The sequence below is a fragment of the Neoarius graeffei genome, chromosome 12 (genome assembly GCF_027579695.1).
Source record: "Neoarius graeffei isolate fNeoGra1 chromosome 12, fNeoGra1.pri, whole genome shotgun sequence".
Lineage (NCBI taxonomy): Eukaryota > Metazoa > Chordata > Actinopteri > Siluriformes > Ariidae > Neoarius > Neoarius graeffei.
The window spans coordinates 69,067,703-69,085,512 of record NC_083580.1 but is presented as its reverse complement, the minus strand read 5'-3'; the positions used below and the strand labels follow the sequence as shown (position 1 = coordinate 69,085,512).

Sequence of the window (17,810 nt, the reverse complement as noted above, 5' to 3'; positions counted from 1 at the left end):
GCTGTCTAAGGGCCCGAAGATCACGGGCACCCAGTATGGTTTTCTGGCCTTGACCCTTACGCACAGAGATTCTTCCAGATTCTCTGAATCTTTTGATGATGATATGCACTGTAGATGATATGTTCAAACTCTTTGCAATTTTACACTGTCGAACTCCTTTCTGATATTGCTCCACTATTTGTCGGCGCAGAATTAGGGGGATTGGTGAGCCTCTTCCCATCTTTAATTCTGAGAGCCGCTGCCACTCCAAGATGCTCTTTTTATACCCAGTCATGTTAATGACCTATTGCCAATTGACCTAATGAGTTGCAATTTGGTCCTCCAGCTGTTCCTTTTTTGTACCTTTAACTTTTCCAGCCTCTTATTGCCCCGTCCCAACTTTTTTGAGATGTGTTGCTGTCATGAAATTTCAAATGAGCCAATATTTAGCATGAAATTTCAAAATGTCTCACTTTTGACATTTGATATGTTGTCTATGTTCTATTGTGAATACAATATCAGTTTTTGAGATTTGTAAATTATTGCATTCCGTTTTTATTTACAGTTGTACTTTGTCCCAACTTTTTTGGAATTGGGGTTGTAAATGAGTTGCCATTGTTATCAGGCTGTGTACTCGTAGTTTTTCCTAGCTCTAATTCCATTGTTTAGACAGCAGAGGGACATAATAATGTAAAATGGGGGAATGCACATGACTTCATGGTAGGCAGAAGTAATACACTTCTAATCCTGAAAAAACACAGAAAACCCAGATAAAAATGGGAAAGAGCTATCAGAACAGGAAATCTGAGCTCTCCTTTTACACACTGCTGAAAGCTAAAGAGAAGAAAAATGAAAGTTGTACATCTTTATAAATGTTAATGAAGAAAAAGCCTATTTGTTGCGAACTTTTTCATTTCTAATAAAAGGAATATTTTAGTTTATAGGCTGTTACATTTTACTCCAACCTTTACAAATATGAGTAACTTTTGCTGGTTTTTAAGAAAATGAAACAAAAGGTTTTTTTGTTAAATAAAAGGAGTATTTAAGTTGATGAGGAATATAAATATTGCATTTTTTTTGTAATAAAATTTTCATTTAATTTTTTTTTCAAAAAATATGGTGGTGGATCGAATTGTGACCGTGAGTGAATTGTTGCATGCCTTCTCGAGACGACGACGACTACTCTCAGCTGTTCCCGTTAGGAGTCCGCACAGCGGATCTGTTCTGCATGTTTGTTTTGGCATACATTTTACACCAGATGCAACCCCCCTCAATCGATCTGGGCTTGTAACTGGCACTAAATATGCACTAGCTTGTACAACCCAGTGGCTGGGTATTTTAACTAACCTGTATGTCTTTGAACCGTGTTGTAAACCGGAGCCCCTGGAGGAAACCCACGCTCACACCATGCAAACTCCACACAGAAAGGCCCCTGTCAGCCAGGAGGTTCGACCCTGGACCTTTTTGCTGTGAGGTGATCGTGCTAACCACTGCACCACCGTGTTCTCTCATACCTTGAGACTGCTGTGTGAGAAAATCCCAGACCAGCAGCAGTTTCTTAAATAGTAAAACCAGCAAATCTATCTGGTACCAATATCTATGCCATGATTAGTCAAAAAATTACGTATTCCTGCCATATTAATGTGTGATGTGAACATCATTAACTGAAGTTCTCGACTTGTACCTGCATCGTTTTATGCGTTGCACTATTGCCACATGATTGGCCAAGTGTACAGGTGTTCCTAATAAAGTGGACATTGAGTATATTTCTATAAAAATAATCAATGCTGTAGATTTCTAAATTATTTTCAACTTAAGCAGTTTGTCTAATGGTGCGGAACATTTTTTTTTAATCAATAAGACATTAAGTGCTAAAAATGTTGCACAGACTAAGCGTACAGCACTTTTTTTTTTTTTTCAGGTTGTGTGCTCATCCAATTAAAATCATTTGTCTTAGTTTTGATTTTCATAAAGTTTAGTGGCAAAATGAATATATACCTACCCTAAATCATTATTTTGTGCTTGTTGTCATGGCTACATACCATCATGAATCGTAATCAGGCATTTTGATTTTTAAGTGATTTTATATTTTGGACTGAATCTGTATTGGTCATCACGATACAATGACTTATTCAAAGCTGCCAGCCAAACAAACAGCTGTTTTCCATAGCTAAGGTATAAATATATTTTAACATGTTTCCATTAGGAGGGCAATGGAGGTGTGAAGTGCAGAGTATAAACAGAGCTGTGTGAGATCATGGAGCAGGTGAGAGCACAACTGGCCAGTACAGCATCAGTCATTTCTCATAAAATGACAGGTGACAGCTATGCTGATGGTCTCCTTCAGATTCTTGTACAGAACAATATTTGTTTATTCTTTAACTATTACAGTGCAGTGATCTGAGGTTATACTGTGGACATTGATTCTGCTGGAAGGAAGACAAGGACACTGAAACAAACTTTAGAGTGAGTAGGAAACCGAACACACTTATGGACAACAGTAACACATGGTGAACGCATGACCTGACAGACACCCCGTCAGAATATCCCATCAATACAAAATTGACTTTATTTAAATGAATGCGACAGACATGAAAGTTAAACCATTAAAAAGAGAATAGCTGCTTAAAAAGAGCAATAAACTTGCATAGTGTAAAACATTGACTGGTGTCCTTTAAAAAACAAACAAATGCAGTTGTCATTAAAATGTTATATTACAATTTTAAAATTTATGTAATAAAAAAAGAAACCCCACCAATGGAGCACTTGCATGTGACGTCACAGCCGATCCAGATTGTGACAGACGCCATCTTGTCGGTCAAACGCCATATTTCCGCCTTCTACTTCTACCTTTTCTTCTGGAAAACCCTACTATATACAATTCTACTACAACGGCTGCGGCTACAAACTCTCCCTACCTGTGCACGTTTTTTGTGTGCATTTTTGCGTGTTGTTCGTCTGTACCGGACTTCAATATCCACTACAACCGTATGGACTTACTGGACGTTGGTTTCCAGCAGAAAATGACGGTTTGTAGCGATTTTCATCGCATGCACAACATTCCGGACGAGAAAAAACAAAAAACATTCCGGACGAGATAGCGAGACCAGCGGGGTCTCCGTGGATTGTTATCGGAAGCAAAGCGAAGGAGGCGGCGCCGGGAGCGGAAGCGAAAGCGAGGCTGCAGAGCCGGCCTGTTGACTAAGCTCAGAAAACAGCCACTCAAACCTCCACTGCTAAGCCTCTACCTCTCCAACACCAGATCCATGTAAACAAAACGGACGATTTGGAATTACAGCTGGAATTACCTTATTCTATTCTATAATCGGCTGGTCAGTGCAGTACTAGTAATACTTAAGTGACTTACCCATCCAGTAAGGATTATTTTCTTGTTTACAAGATGCCACATCTGAGTCGCTGACAAATCCTGAATTTCTGTAAAGATAACTGTGCAGAGATTTATAAGCACGCAGTGCTTCACCACTGAACAGCGAGGGAAAGTTGATGAGGTAATTATACACGTCCAGGTATTCCGCTGGCAGTTCAAAATCCACTGACACGGTCGTGAAAACTCCGTCCGGAAAGCCATAAGGGTCACTAATCTGTAGATCGTTTATTTTAGACATATATCTAGTTATCTGTTCATTAGAAAAATGAGCCGTGTAGTCCGTCGGTTGAAATTGATCCATTCTGTACACAAGTGCAGCAGTATTCAGCTGTGTTGTTGCCCGACAAGATGGCGTCTGTGTACTTTCCGGTCACGTGACTGCAAGATCTGTATATTCTTCCTTTTGGACACCATTTAATCGTTACACTACCATATCTGAATATTCTTGACCAATAACCTCATGAACGCACCTGAGTGAAGTACATTTGGAGAAATTATGGTCCTTAGGTGCCATAAAGTGCTAGCTGTCCACAATGACTAAAATATTACAGTATTAACAAACAGACATATTATCATCAAAATTTGTCCTGAGTCAAACCATAGCAACATTTTACATTTGTGTAATGCAAAAATAGAATAGCGGCCCGAACAGCATGACCAATGAGTGCTCACTGAAAACTACAGCAGTTCTATCAAGGCAAATGAGAGTACGCCTCCCAGTGACAGTCCCAAAGCCAGGAAAAAGGTCATCAAAGCCCCAGCAGTCTCTGCATCTTTAGACCTCACCAACCTAGTGAGCAAAAAAATGCATGAGGATGTGTGTACACTACTAGTAGTCGAAGTAAAACACAATCTATACAAGATGCACTGCGTGGCCAAAAGTTTGTGGACACCATGCCATCACATTCCACTTTTCATACTCCATTTTCTGTTGTTATAACCTCCGTTCTTCTGGGAAGGCTTTCCACTAGATTTTGGAATGTGGCTGTGGAAATTTCGACAAGAGTATTAGCGAGGTCATACACTGATGTTGCATGAGGAGGCCTGGTGCCAAGTCGGCGTTCCAGTTCATCCCAAAGGTGTTCACTGGGTTTGAGGTTAGGGCTCTGTGCCAGGACACTTGAGTTCTTCTACACCAACCATGGTGAACCATGTCTTCATGGAGCTTGCTTTGTGCGCACTGTCATGCTGGAATAGGTTTGAGCCTCTTAGTTTCAGTGAAGGGAAATTGTAAAGCTACAGCATGTAAAGACGTGCTTTGAGGTAAACAGTATGGTGAAGAATCACATATGAACATGATGATCAGGTGTCCACAAACTTTTGGCCATATATTGTAAATTATAATATTTTTAATTTTAACCAAGAGTAACAAAGTTCTTTTGAATTATCTGTGGAATGCATGGCAGCTTATTAAATTATGCATCTTAACAGAAATGATGCTTTAATAGAGTACTACTGTATGGTTGTGTGTAGTATTACTTACTGTGGAGCATAGGATATGCAGAGACAGCCAAAATATCCATTTGTCAAGGCAAACAATGACATGATGACTATGTAGGCAAACTCGTGTTTGAAAACACTTGGTAGATAGGTGCGAGATGGAATGTTGCATAACATGAATGCAGGAATGAAGATCATACGAGCTGCCACGAGGATCGGGAACAGGCGGCTCTGCTTTCTGGGCTATGATGACAAATAGCAAGTATTAATTTCCAACAGGAGCGTTACGTTACATTATAGACATTTAGCAGACACATCCAGAGTGGTGCACAACAAGTTGGGGGTTAAGTGCCTTGCTCAAGGGCACTTCAACCATTCCTGCTGGACCAGGGAATCGAACCAGCGACCTTTTGGTCCAAAGCTGCTTCTCTCACCTGTAGGCCATGGCTTCCCAAAGCTGTTCAAATTCATGATTGAATGTGCACAAACTAACTTTATACCACAGGGTTGTAAACCTGACTGGAATAACAGCAGCCGTGATAGTAGTTCAGACTGTAATTCAAATCTCTATTCTATTCTATTCTATTGTCATTATATCAGTACAGCAGGTTATCAGGCTTCTCTCATGCCAAACAGTATGGAAAGACCGTAAACTGTGAATACAAGATGTATGCAGTTACAACTGTTATTCATTATCTTTAAGATATCCATTTATTATTTCCCTATAATAATACGCCCTGTCAAAAAGACTGTCCAGTCCATTACTGTGTTGTTTTATCCTGCCATCAAATACATCGACACTGAGCGGTGTCTCACAAAGGATTCCTCTCACTTCTCCGATGTGGAAGAAGGTTACAGATGGGCGGCACGGTGGTGTAGTGGTTATCACTGTCGCCTCACAGCAAGAAGGTTCTGGGTTTGAACCTCGCAGCCAACAGGGGCCTTTCTGTGTGGAGTTTGCATGTTGTCTGCATTTCCTCCGGGTGCTCCGGTTTCCCCCACAGTTCAAAGACATGCAGATTCAGTACAATGGGGCCACTGTAATTGGCGCAAGCTTTAGTGGTTTCCCAGCCATAATGAAATGTGGACGGATGACGGACAGATAACACATGAATGGTATAAGCTCATCGCCTATCGGCCAGAGGAGCTAACAAGTCTCCGATTTATGAACAGTTACTTCCTACAAGCCATCTGTCCAGTCCATTACTGTGTTATTTTATCCTGCCATCAAATACATCGACACTGAGCGGTGTCTCACAAAGGATTCCTCTCATTTCTCCGATGTGGAAGAAGGTTACAGATGGGTGGCACTGTCGCCTCACAGTAAGAAGGTTCTGGGTTTGAACCTCGCAGCCAACAGGGGCCTTTCTGTGTGGAGTTTGCATGTTGTCTGCGTTTCCTCCGGGTGCTCCGGTTTCCCCCACAGTTCAAAGACATGCAGATTCAGTACAATGGGGCCACTGTAATTGGCGCAAGCTGAAGTGGTTTCCCAAATCAAATCAGAACGAGACCATCGGAGACGGCGTAACTCACTTCGACCCCATCTAGTCCAGAAGGAGCGATCTACTGTAAAGTGGGCTACCCTGTGCAAGCTATATACACCCTAGGAATACCGACCTGTTTGCCAGAAAGAATCCAAAACGGGGAGGAAGTGACCGAGAAGAAGCGATTTTTGTTGAACTGCTCATTAAGGCTTAATTAGTCCGTAACTTCATTAATAATTGTAATTAAGCGAATCTGGGTAGACGCTATATGCATCCGAGGCAGACCTACCTTCCTGCCAAAAAGAATTAAAATCAGTGAAGAACTGAGAGAGAAGAAGCAGTTTTCGTGAAATGTGGACGGATGACAGACGGATAACACATGAATGGCACAAGCTCATTGCCTGTCGGCCAGATGAGCTAACAAGTCTCTGATTTATGAACAGTTACTTCCTACAAGCCAGTAGACTCCTAAACAGTTCTGCCTTAATGGCAATACCACTACACATCACTTCACTCTGCTACCCTACTCAACTCACTGCACTCTGTCATTTTACATGAGACGTTATATTTAACGAGACACGTTTTCATACTGATGCTCAGGACTATTAAGAGTTTACACTAGTAGCCATACTACTGTTCAGTCGAGTTTGTTCATCTTTACACTGTTCTTGTGTTATTTATCCTGTTTAGCATTTTGTGTTAATTGTAGCACTGATTCTAATGGGGCTATATTTTGTTTCTAACGTTACATCTGTATGTGATCAAGTGTCTGGTATTATAATAAAACCACTTTGTCTTTTTTGACACCTGTACCACCTAGTATAAATCAGGATTCTCCTTGTTTGGTTCCTCCTATTGGTGTTCCTGTTGAATCTTGTTGTAGTTCTGACAAAGGCTCAATTGGGTAATAAAAGGTTTTTAAGGTTTATGGGGGCAGCCTTGGGCCCAAAGGGTCATTGGCTTGATTCCTGGGATCGGCAGGAAAAATGTGAGGGGAGTTGAGTGAATGAATGGCACTTTCCGCTTCCTCTGAATCATGGCTGAAGTGCCCTTGAGCAACGTACCTAACCCCTAACTGCTCCCCAGGCGCTGTAGCATAGCTGTCCACTGCTCTGAGTATGTGTGTGTGTGCGCTCATTGCTCACTTGGGTGTGCATGCGTGTGTTCACTGTGTCAGGTTAAATGCAGAGGAGGAATCTCTTAAAAGGACTATAGACAGGGGTACACATACAGTAACTGGTGCGCATGCGTGCTGAAAAATAAACGATGCGCAGCAGAAAACACTAAGGCAGGGCTTTTCAAAGTGTGGGGCGCGCCTCCCCTAGGGGGCGCCAGATTTCTTCAGGGGAGGCGCAACGTCAGGAAAAATAAACTGGAATAAGTTACTATTGCGGACATTTAGCGAACTTCAGCTAGCCTTTGCCAGAGACAAAATGGATCGATTTTTAGTACCTAAAGCTACAGTGAGTGAGGAGACAGAGCCTGGGCCAAGCAAAAAAAGAATGAAGTATGACCACGATTATTTAAAGTTTGGATTTTCATGGACTGGATCTGAAGATGCTCCACTGCCACAGTGTGTTGTCTGCCAAGAGGTGCTAGCTAACGGTGCTATGAGATGTTTAAAATGTGTAAAACCAGATGTTTTTTAAAAAAAAGCACAGATGTTTAAAATGTGTAAAAAAAAAAAAAAAGTTTTAAAAAAGCACATGTTTAAAGTGTGTAAAAAAGATGTTTTAAAAAAGCATAGATGTTTAAAATGTGTAAAAAAAAACCACGTTTTAAAAAAGCACGTTGAAAATGTGTAAAATGTTTTTAAAAAGCACAGATGTTTAAAATGTGTAAAGAGGTTTTAAAAAGCACATTTAAAATGTGTAAAAGATGTTTTAAAAAGCAGATGTTTAAAATGTGTAAAAAAAAAGGTTTTAAAAAAGCACAGATGTTTAAAATGTGTAAAAAAAAATGTTTTAATAAAGCTCATATGTTTTAAATGTGTAAAAAGATTTTTCAAAAGGCACAGATGTTTAAAATGTGCAAAAGAAAAAAATAAAAATGTGTACAACCATTTTTTTAAAATACGAATGGAACATTAAGTATAGCAACAACAAAAATTGTAAGGGGGGGCGCTGTTGTTTATTTGCTCTCTGAGTGGGGCTGACTCTCCCACACTTTGAAAACCCCTGCACTAAGGGAAGCGTGTAGTATAACTTCTACTCCAGCAAAAGCACTTCCTTCGTGTTTACGTGTTACGTGCACCCCTGGCTATAAGAGATAAAATTCAGTTGAAATGAACAGCAGGAATTTCCTACCAGTCAGTAGAACTGATGAAAGCTCTGACATGAGCGTGAATATTGAAATATAATATTACATGAAATGTATGCTGAAGCTTTACCCATTCAAAAACGGAGGTGATACTTCGACCAATCCAGTCCATTACATTGAAGACAATGAAACAACAGACAGGCGTGAATATTTCAGCTGAGAGAGAGAGAGAGAGACATTGAATTCATGCTTTATTCTGGTTTCTTCTTTGGCAATTGGAAAAGAGTGTATTGAAATGGAGACCTACCCCATATTCCTGTAAACAGGTGATTTGGCTGCACCAGCACAGTGATTGCCGGAAAAACAGATAACGTGACGCCGAAAACACACGTCACGCACAAAGCCATCATCCAAATCTAAAAAATAAATGCAAATTAAATTGATGACTAAGAACATTACCCATACGGCATGTTATAAATACAAAATGTGTGGTAGCCTGGAAAAACCCTTTACAACAGGGATGTGGAAATAAAATATGCATTTATCTACCTGAGCGTGAAAAGCCGATCAACAATTAATCATTTGCACTACTGGAAACTAATATTTTGTTTGATTAATTTAAATGTGTGTTTTGACATGGATGGGTGCTGAGCAGGATGTGGTCTTGGTGTGTGTGTCTTAATGTGGAGGAAAGGTGAGTCAAGTTTGTGTAACTGTCTCTCAAACCAGTGTATAAACTGTTTGTCCTGTCTTAATGGTGGAGATGAGTCAATGTATACTGTGTGCGCGTGCGCGCGCACTCCAGATGTAAAATTGCAATAAAGCTTGAATTATGAAATAGCTTTAATCTTCTGGATATTCATTTATTACATTTTCTTCCACAGAGGTGTCAAACTCAAATTCTGTCTGGGCCCCATCGGCATTTTTGTGACGGCTGTAATCAAAGTCTATATACTGTGTATCCATGACAGTTTACGGTAACTACCCTTCAGATACTGAGGAAAAGAAAGGCTACCACAAGTCAATTTTAGTTAAGCTCTGTGAAATGTGTTCACACGCTGTACAGTTCCACTACAGATGGTTTTGACGTCTTCAGTGTTGTTCTACCATGTAGAAAATATTAAAAATACAGAAAAATCTATGAATGAGTAGGAGTGTCCAAACATTTATGACTGGTACTGTAGCTGGGCTGTAGACATCTTTAGGCAAACTGGTTTCACCAGGATGTTTGTTAACTTCTGTCAAATTTGCAGAAAGATAATAGGCAAGATTATAAAGGACTTCTTCAAAGAGAAGCGTCAAAGTAGCCTGGCAAGCCAGACTAAATGTGAATATTTAGTCTGGCCTCGATCCGTAGACATTTCCGAAGGGGGTGGGAGGAACAAACCGCTGTCTTTCAAACTGTCTCTGTGCGTATAGGCCAACGCTCTGACCAATCAGCGCAACAGTGACTGTGACGTAGTCCGAGCGACAGAAAGCAGTGGGGCAGGCCTTGAAATAAATACTTTTTCAAAATGCGTATTAATTAATAAACAGGTTCTAGATATTAAGAAGTTTGGAGATAATGACCACAAGTTTGGAGTCTGTACCACATACACTCATTTTTTTTTTTTTTTCAAGGGTTTGCTTAAACTGTTTGTGAGAGTTTTTATTTAGTGGTGTTTGGTGAAATAATTTCCCTTAAATTTAAAATAACGGGAAAATAAGAAACAATCAAAAAGTAATGTTTCACAGCTGTTTATTAATTCTTTGTACTGCACAAACTAGCCCATCCTTTTGGCTACGAGCGGAGCCAGCTGGTAGATCAGACTTTTGCCATAGCCGGTCGGCAAAACGGCGAAAACGTCCTTCTTGAAAAGGAATGAGCGGAGAGCCTCTTCCTGCTCATGTTTCAACGAAAACTCCAAGTCTAATTCTTCTAAAACTGATTCCAAAGCAGAGTCAAATGCGCGCTGTTCACTAGCCGTAGCCATCTTTCCTGCTGCGCTTTCTCCAGCGTCGCGCAGCTTTGTCGTCACTCCTGCAAAAGCCCGCCCAAAGAATCTAAACAAAAACCTTGCGTTGTGATTGGCGGGCACGATTTGATGCCCGGGGTGTTTTTGTTTATATGGTGCGAGGCTAGACCCATTTGCTAGGCAAAAATATTTTTGGCCGCTAGGCGGGTGGGTCTAGCGTCGAAGTGTATTATCAGAAGAAAAACCCAAGTTTTCTGACAGGTTTTCTCAGACCACCACATGCTTTTTTTTTTTTTTTAAATCAGGGTTCCCACTCGAAGTCAAATGTCAAGTTCCCTGACTAAAAAGCTGAATTTCCATGACCTTATAATGAACAGAACCGGCTAGTGGCCTAGTGGTAGCGTGTCCGCCTCTCGATCAGGAGATCGTGAGTTCTATTCACGGTCGGGTCATACCAAAGACCATCGTAAAAATGGTACCTACTACCATCTGGCAAGGCATGCTGCAATACAGATGCGAGTGGGGAGTTAAACTCTCGTGGTTACCAGAGGACTAGCCCCCCACTGTAACCCTAACTATGTAATAGGCGAGAGGCCGAGGGCTGTGGAAACGGAGATCGGCGCCGCCCGATGCGCCACACGGTGCGGAAAGGACTATGGATGGATGGATAATGAACAGAAAAACCGCCCACCTTAATACTGAGCAGACAAAAACCAGTCACAGTATTTTAAACGTGTCAGTTTGCAAGCTTTATTTACGAACTGTCAGATATTTTCAGTACAAAAATTAGCATTCGCTGCTTAAACCTAGTGAAATGCTGCATGGAAAAAATGGCAATTAAAACTTAAAAACGTGACAAACAAAATTCCCTGATATCCCATGACTTGGCCCAAAATATGATCAAATCCCCTGAATTTCCATGTCTGGAATAGACTTGTTAAAATTCCAGAAATTCCCTGACCTGTGGGAACCCTGCTTTAATGTACCTTCTTAAACACTGCCAGCACTGTTGCCTTTTGTTCTGGTTGGTCTACTCCATCAGCAGTATTGAAGGCTTCAGCATCAGTCTCAGCTAACGTGCTTTTACTAGTGCCTGCTGGAGTGTCGCCAGAATCAGTGGGCTTCACTTCATCCAAGGTCACATTGTCTACAGCAACAAACAAGAAAACATATTTTCAACCTGAGCCAACGACAACATGCACAAGTCGGGTATATTATTTGGCAATGTCTTCAACCAACCGTTTTGTTTCCGTTTCAAATATGGCTGAATCTTTTTGTTTCTAGTTCCATCTTCTAAATACATTCTAGAAAATCTCTGAGGAAAAAAAAAATTAATTAAAATGATTACAAATATGGGCGGCACAGTGGTGTAGTGGGTTAGTACTGTTGCCTCACAGCAAGAAGGTTCTGGGTTTGAGCCCAGTAGCTGACGAGGGCCTTTCTGTGCAGAGTTTGCATGTTCTCCCCGTGTCTGCGTGGGTTTTCTCCGGGTGCTCCGGTTTCCCCCACAGTCCAAAGACATGCAGGTTAGGTTAACTGGTGACTCTAAAAATTAACTGTGTGAAGTGGTGTTTGTCTCTATGTGTCAGCCCTGCAATGATCTGGCAACTTGTGCAGGGGCACCAATAGAAATTTTGGGCCCTATGAAAGAATATAATATCCTCCCCACCCCACCCCCCAAAAAAACCAACAAAAAAGACCCTTAGTTTATCCAGTAGCATTAACATTAGCATGTTAGGTTAATAGCCACCGAAGGAAGGTCAGTGAATAAATGTATAGGCTACCTTTCTTCAGGAAAAAACTGGGTGACTAAGGCCCTGTCCACACGAGTACGTTTTTGTCGAATCCGCATAAATACTTTATCGTTTCGGCCTCGCGTCCAGACGGAGCTGGCTTTATCGAGGTGTGAAACCGGTATTTTTTGAAAACGGGTCCCAGAGTGGGAAAATCCAAAAACGCCGGATAGCCCGGAGTTGTCTGGACGGCGAAGCGGATTTTTTCAGAAACGATGACGTATAAGCCCCGCCTCTCTAACTTTTAACCTCAGCCGCTGCCGCTAGACGCGTCATAACAACAACGGCGGACTACAGGCTTGTGCTCGTACTGCAGAAACAACTCGGTCTATTACGGCTGCTACAACAAAACCTTCTGCTTTTATATTACTGCGAGGAGCAACAAAACTTCTCGTTATGAGCTTGTTTTGTAAACAGCGCGTGACCTTTATACACATGCTCCATGGCTTCTCTTCCGGTTTTAGTGTATTGGTGTGGTCGCATCACAGCGCCACATACAGGCCTGGCATATGTACTACAGCGTTTTGGGTCATTTCCAGTGAATCGAAACGACGCCATGTTTACGGAGATTTTTTTCAAAACGACAGCGTATTGGGTGAGGCCGCGTACTCGTGTGGACGGGGCCTAAATGTCTGCCCTTTTTCTCTCTCTCAGCTTTCTGCTGCTTCTCTTTTATGTTTCTGGTAACCCAACTTCATGATGGTGTCAAACTACTGATGGGTCACCATCAATTCTGCTTGTACCATGTGCAGCTGATGTTAGTGCTGGATTGGAAAGCAACAAACTTAAAGTGCCATTCCACCATTGGATGTATTCTTTGGCATAAAATACAATATATTTTGACAACATATGTAAATGGTATCACTAGATAGAGAAATCTTTTAGCTTCAAAATGATATATCAAACATAATTTTTTGACAACGACAAGTATATTAATTTTGCGACCAAAGTCACCTACCCTTTTAATTTCCGCGCGTGATGTCATTGGCAGGTTCCCTTTCTTGTGTACCACGTGACGTGGCACACATTATCAGCAATGGCGGATAGAACGCGATAAAAATAATACCAATAAATCTAGCTAATACCAATAAATCTAGCTAACTGAAAGATTAACTCAAAAATTTTCGCAATTTTTTTGGCCCCCATATACGAGGAGAAATGACTCTGTCACTTTGGGGGTTTCCTGGTCTAAAAATAGACCGACACGTGGTACACAAGAAGGGGAACCTGCCGATGACATCACGTTTCACTACCGCGCGGAAATTAAAAGGGTAGGTGACTTTGGTCGCAAAATTAATATACTTGTCGTTGTCAAAAAATTATGTTTGATATATCATTTTGAAGCTAAAAGATTTCTCTGTCTAGTCATGTTGTCATAAAATATATTGTATTTTATGCCAAAGAATACATCCAATGGTGGAATGGCACTTTAACGCGGTGTCACGCTCTGGCTCTGCCTACGCAAGACTATACCATGTAATGAATCAGGAGAGGGGTGAAATATAAAGCCTATCTATTCTAATAATTGTGTGGAGAATGGAAAACCAAATTTTTGCTTTTTTTTGTATTTTTGCTCAATATAAGCGACAAAATTATTAGAAATATTTTTTATTAAGTTAACTTACATGTGGTAGTAATATTAATATCGTCTTCTGAGGGCCCTCGGTCAATGCTGAGCCCTTAGAATCATGCGCCCCACCTCTTGCCCATAGTCAGCTGGGATAGGCTCCAGCTTGCCCGTGACTCTCCACAGGATAAGCGGTTACGGATAATGGATGGATGATTAGAAATAAAATGCGTGCATAGTACAGCAACTACGTTTACAATTAATCTTTTGCTGACATTTATTAGAATGTAATGATATTTTCAAATTATTACAGGTGTGATTAAGGTGTGTGTCTGCTGTAAATCATAGCACTTAAGATAAAAATGATTGAATTACAACTTATAACATGGGTTCTGGAACATTTTGGGTTCAGATGAGTCCTTTAACTGTATGATGAATTTCACAGACCTCTGAATATTAATCATACACAGTATCTGATTATGCTCACAGACCCCTGGGATCCCCAGACACCACTTTGCGAACCACTGTATTTATAACACTAAGTGTTTTTATGAACTATGAAAGGAATAATGAAAGAACGTACCAGGTGAGACAGCATGAGGTAGCAGCACAGTGTGAGGACTGTGGCAACACAGGGAGTGATGAAGTAGCCTAAAGCTGCACTCTCGTTGTCTGTTTTAGCTGGAGATACAAGGCAAAGACAACCATCGTTACAGATCCACAGTAACACATTAATTGTTTAGTGTGGAAAGTAAATTCATATTGTGCCATCGGAGGTCACTGATGCACACAGATCTGTGATATCAACATGGCAACTGCAGAGAAGATCCCAGCCATGGCTTGGCCACTCATAAACCATGAGATATATTTTGAGGGAAACTTCCCAACCAGACCAAACAGGCTGCCCTGAAGCACAGCTCCAAACACTAGAAGTAGAGAAGTTCACAATGATCACAACACTGACAACTTTCATTCAATGTGAGTATATATTTATTTGCCTTAATCAATAATGTAACCAGACATACTGTTTATGAACCAGATGGTTGCCATTGTGATGGAGAAGAAAAGATCCGGTTCCATTCTGACTTTCACTAAAGCAGCTGTGAGGATGAAGAGGCCTAAAATTAAGCCCATACTACCAGCTATCCTCATCTTTTCTGGAATACTGCAAAACAAAATAAATAGACATCACATCTCTCACTTTTGTGAGTGTTAAGATGGCGGCATGCAGTGGTGCAGCGGCTTCTTGGCTCCCGGTTAGCGCACGACCCCTTCCTACCTTTTCTATTAACTTGTGCAACAAACTAAGGCTGAAATACAGCGCACAGGACCTATTTATTCTGGGGAACCTGAATATGGGACTGAAACCAGATGTCAAGGCAGTGTTAGGATGCTTTGAGCTGCTAAAGGAGAGTGGACGAAGGAAAACAAAGCAGCAGCGCACAAGGAGACAACGGTGCGCCTGGAGGCAGAAGAGGGGGAAGAGAGCCAGCCTGCTAGCTAGGCTAAGGGCTAACACCAGACCCGCTCTTCCAACTCTGTTCCTGTCTAACGTCCGCTCTCTGGACAAGAAGATTGACCTGTTCAGGCTGAGACTGAACTTCCACAAGGAGATGAGGAATTGCTGTGCTTTCCTGTTAACTGAGACCTGGCTGAACGACAACATGCCGGACTCCGTGTACCACCTAGACAGACTACTTTTCTTCCACGCTGACCGCGATCAGCTGTCGGGGAAAAGCCGTGGTGGAGGACTCTGTGCTTATATCAACAAGAACTGGTGCACAAACTGCGTCCTGGTAAGCCAGCATTGCTCTGAATCTGTGGAGTGTATGTTGCTAAAGTGCCGCCCGCATTACCTGCCTTGGGAGTTTACGGTAGTGCTGCTGGTGATTGTTTACATTCCTCCAAGTGCGCACACCGGCACAGTGCTGACGAAGCTGCACGCGCACGTCAGCTAGCTGCAGGATCAACACCCAGGGGCATTTTTTGTGATTGCTGGGGACTTTAATCATGCCCGTCTGACAGACTGCCTGCCCCGGTTTTACAAGAACATAGACATTGCAACCAGGGGAGGCAATACTCTGGACCAGGTCTACATCAGCAAGCGGGGTGCGTATGCTGCAGTGCCACGGCCCCACCTGGGCTTCTCTGATCACATCACCGTCCTGCTGGTCCCTGCCCATCAACCTGTGCTGAAAAACAACCGGCCAACATGGAAGACCATCACTGTGTGGCCCAGCACAGCAATCCCTGCACTGCAGGACTGCTTTGAGCAGACGGGCTGGTGGGTCTTCAGGGAAGCTGCTACCACCGGTGAAGGTGTAGATCTGGAGGAGTACACCTCGGCCGTCTCTGGCTTCATCCAGAAATGCATCAGTGACATCATCACCACCAAGAACATCACTTAATGTTCTAATCAGAAGCCGTGGATGAATGGTGAGGTTCAGCGTCTCCTGAGAGCACGTGACACAGCTTTCAGGTTTGGAGATGCACTGAGAGCGGCGAGGAGGGACCTCCAAGCGGGTGTGACATGGGCAAAAAGAGCACATGCTGATAAAATCCAGAGCCACTTTGCATCCAACGACCCTCGGAGCATGTGGCAGGGCATAAAGGCAATCATAGGCTACAACAGGAAGAACACAGTGTCTCCTTGGGACCCATCCTTGCCAGACTCCCTCAATGCCTTCTATGCCCGTTTTGAACCCGCCGACCCCCCCCGCACCAGGCTCACTAACCCAGAGGGTGAGCTACCATCATTCAGCGTGTCAGCAGACGATGTGAGGAAGACTCTGCAGCGCATCAACCCCCACAAGGCAGCAGAACCAGACAACATCCCAGGGAGGGTCCTGAAGGCCTGCGCACATGAGCTCACTGAGGTGTGGACAGACATCTTTAACACCTCCCTCCCCCAGGCTGTGGTGCCAGTGTGCCTGAAGACATCTTCCATTGTTCCAGTGCCCAAGTGTGCAGCAGTGAGGAGCATGAACGACTATCGACCGGTGGCTCTCACCCTGATAGTCATGAAATGCTTCGAACGCCTGGTCATGGACCACATTAAGGAGAAGGTGGACATAAATGTGGACCCAGACCAGTATGTGTACAGGAGGAACAGGTCTGTAGAGGACGCCATCTCACCCGTCATCCACTCTGCTCTCACCCACCTGGAGAGCAGAGACACCTACGTGAGGCTGCTCTTCCTGGACTTTAGCTCAGCGTTCAACACGATTGACCTACAGATTTTAGTCAACAAACTGCTGCCGCTTGGATTACCACCATCCCTCTGCAACTGGGTACTGGATTTCCTGACACACAGGCCACAGACAGTGAGGATCCACGGCGTCTCCTCTTCTACCATCATCAACACCGGCTCCCCCCAGGGTTGCGTCCTTAGCCCCCTGTTCTACACTCTACTCACATATGACTGCTCCGCTAAACATCCGGGCAGTCGTATTGTGAAGTTCGCGGATGACACGGTGGTGGTGGGACAGATATCCCACGGTGACGAGTCAGCGTACAGACAGGAGGTGGAGGACCTGGTGGACTGGTGCAGGGACAACAATCTCTGCATCAATGTGGGGAAAACAAAGGAGATGGTTTGGACTTCAGGAGAGGTGACCACGCCCCCTCCCACCTCTACATCGGAGGAGAAGCTGTAGAGATGGTCCACAGCATCAAGAACCTGGAGGTCTACATCTCTAGTGACTTGAAGTGGACCACGAATACAGCCAGAGTGGTCAAGAAGGCCCACCAATGCCTCTACTTTTTGAGGAGGCTAAGGCAGGCCGGACTGAGCTCTGCAGTCCTGGGAGCTTTCTACAGGTGTGTGGTGGAGAGCACACTGACCTCCTTCATCACCTCCTGGTATGGAAACTGCTCGGCTGTGGACAGGAAGGCTCTGCAGAGGGTGATGCGCACGGCACAGAAGATCACCTGTTGGAGCTTGCC

At 43.0% G+C, this 17,810-nt stretch overlaps 2 protein-coding genes across 7 annotated transcripts in view; one reads left to right on the top strand and one right to left on the bottom strand.

The window, feature by feature from the left end:
* rbm14a (RNA binding motif protein 14a) overlaps nt 1-17,523 on the top strand; it is a 28,189-nt gene extending 10,666 nt beyond the window's left edge. For 3 of the 6 annotated variants that reach the window (XR_009655775.1, XR_009655776.1, XR_009655773.1), the window contains 2 exons: nt 2,186-2,245; nt 2,371-9,390. Coding sequence is in view for 2 of the 6 variants with exons in the window: in XM_060936309.1 (XP_060792292.1) it covers nt 16,295-17,521 (1,227 nt within the window). In the remaining 4 variants the exon portion in view is untranslated. Of the gene's footprint in view, nt 1-2,185; nt 2,246-2,370; nt 9,391-14,546; nt 14,798-14,904 lie in introns of those variants that run through there. The other 3 variants (XM_060936309.1, XR_009655774.1, XM_060936310.1) reach the window with 3 other exon arrangements.
* slc29a2 (solute carrier family 29 member 2) overlaps nt 3,234-17,810 on the bottom strand; it is a 28,619-nt gene continuing 14,042 nt past the window's right edge. The window contains exons 6-14 of the mRNA XM_060936311.1: nt 14,891-15,030; nt 14,657-14,791; nt 14,449-14,546; nt 11,745-11,820; nt 11,492-11,652; nt 8,858-8,966; nt 8,681-8,766; nt 4,851-5,050; nt 3,234-4,157 (exon numbers count right to left, since the gene is read on the bottom strand). Coding sequence (XP_060792294.1) covers nt 4,046-4,157; nt 4,851-5,050; nt 8,681-8,766; nt 8,858-8,966; nt 11,492-11,652; nt 11,745-11,820; nt 14,449-14,546; nt 14,657-14,791; nt 14,891-15,030 — 1,117 coding nt within the window. The 3' untranslated portion in view covers nt 3,234-4,045. The remainder of the gene's footprint in view (nt 4,158-4,850; nt 5,051-8,680; nt 8,767-8,857; nt 8,967-11,491; nt 11,653-11,744; nt 11,821-14,448; nt 14,547-14,656; nt 14,792-14,890; nt 15,031-17,810) is intronic.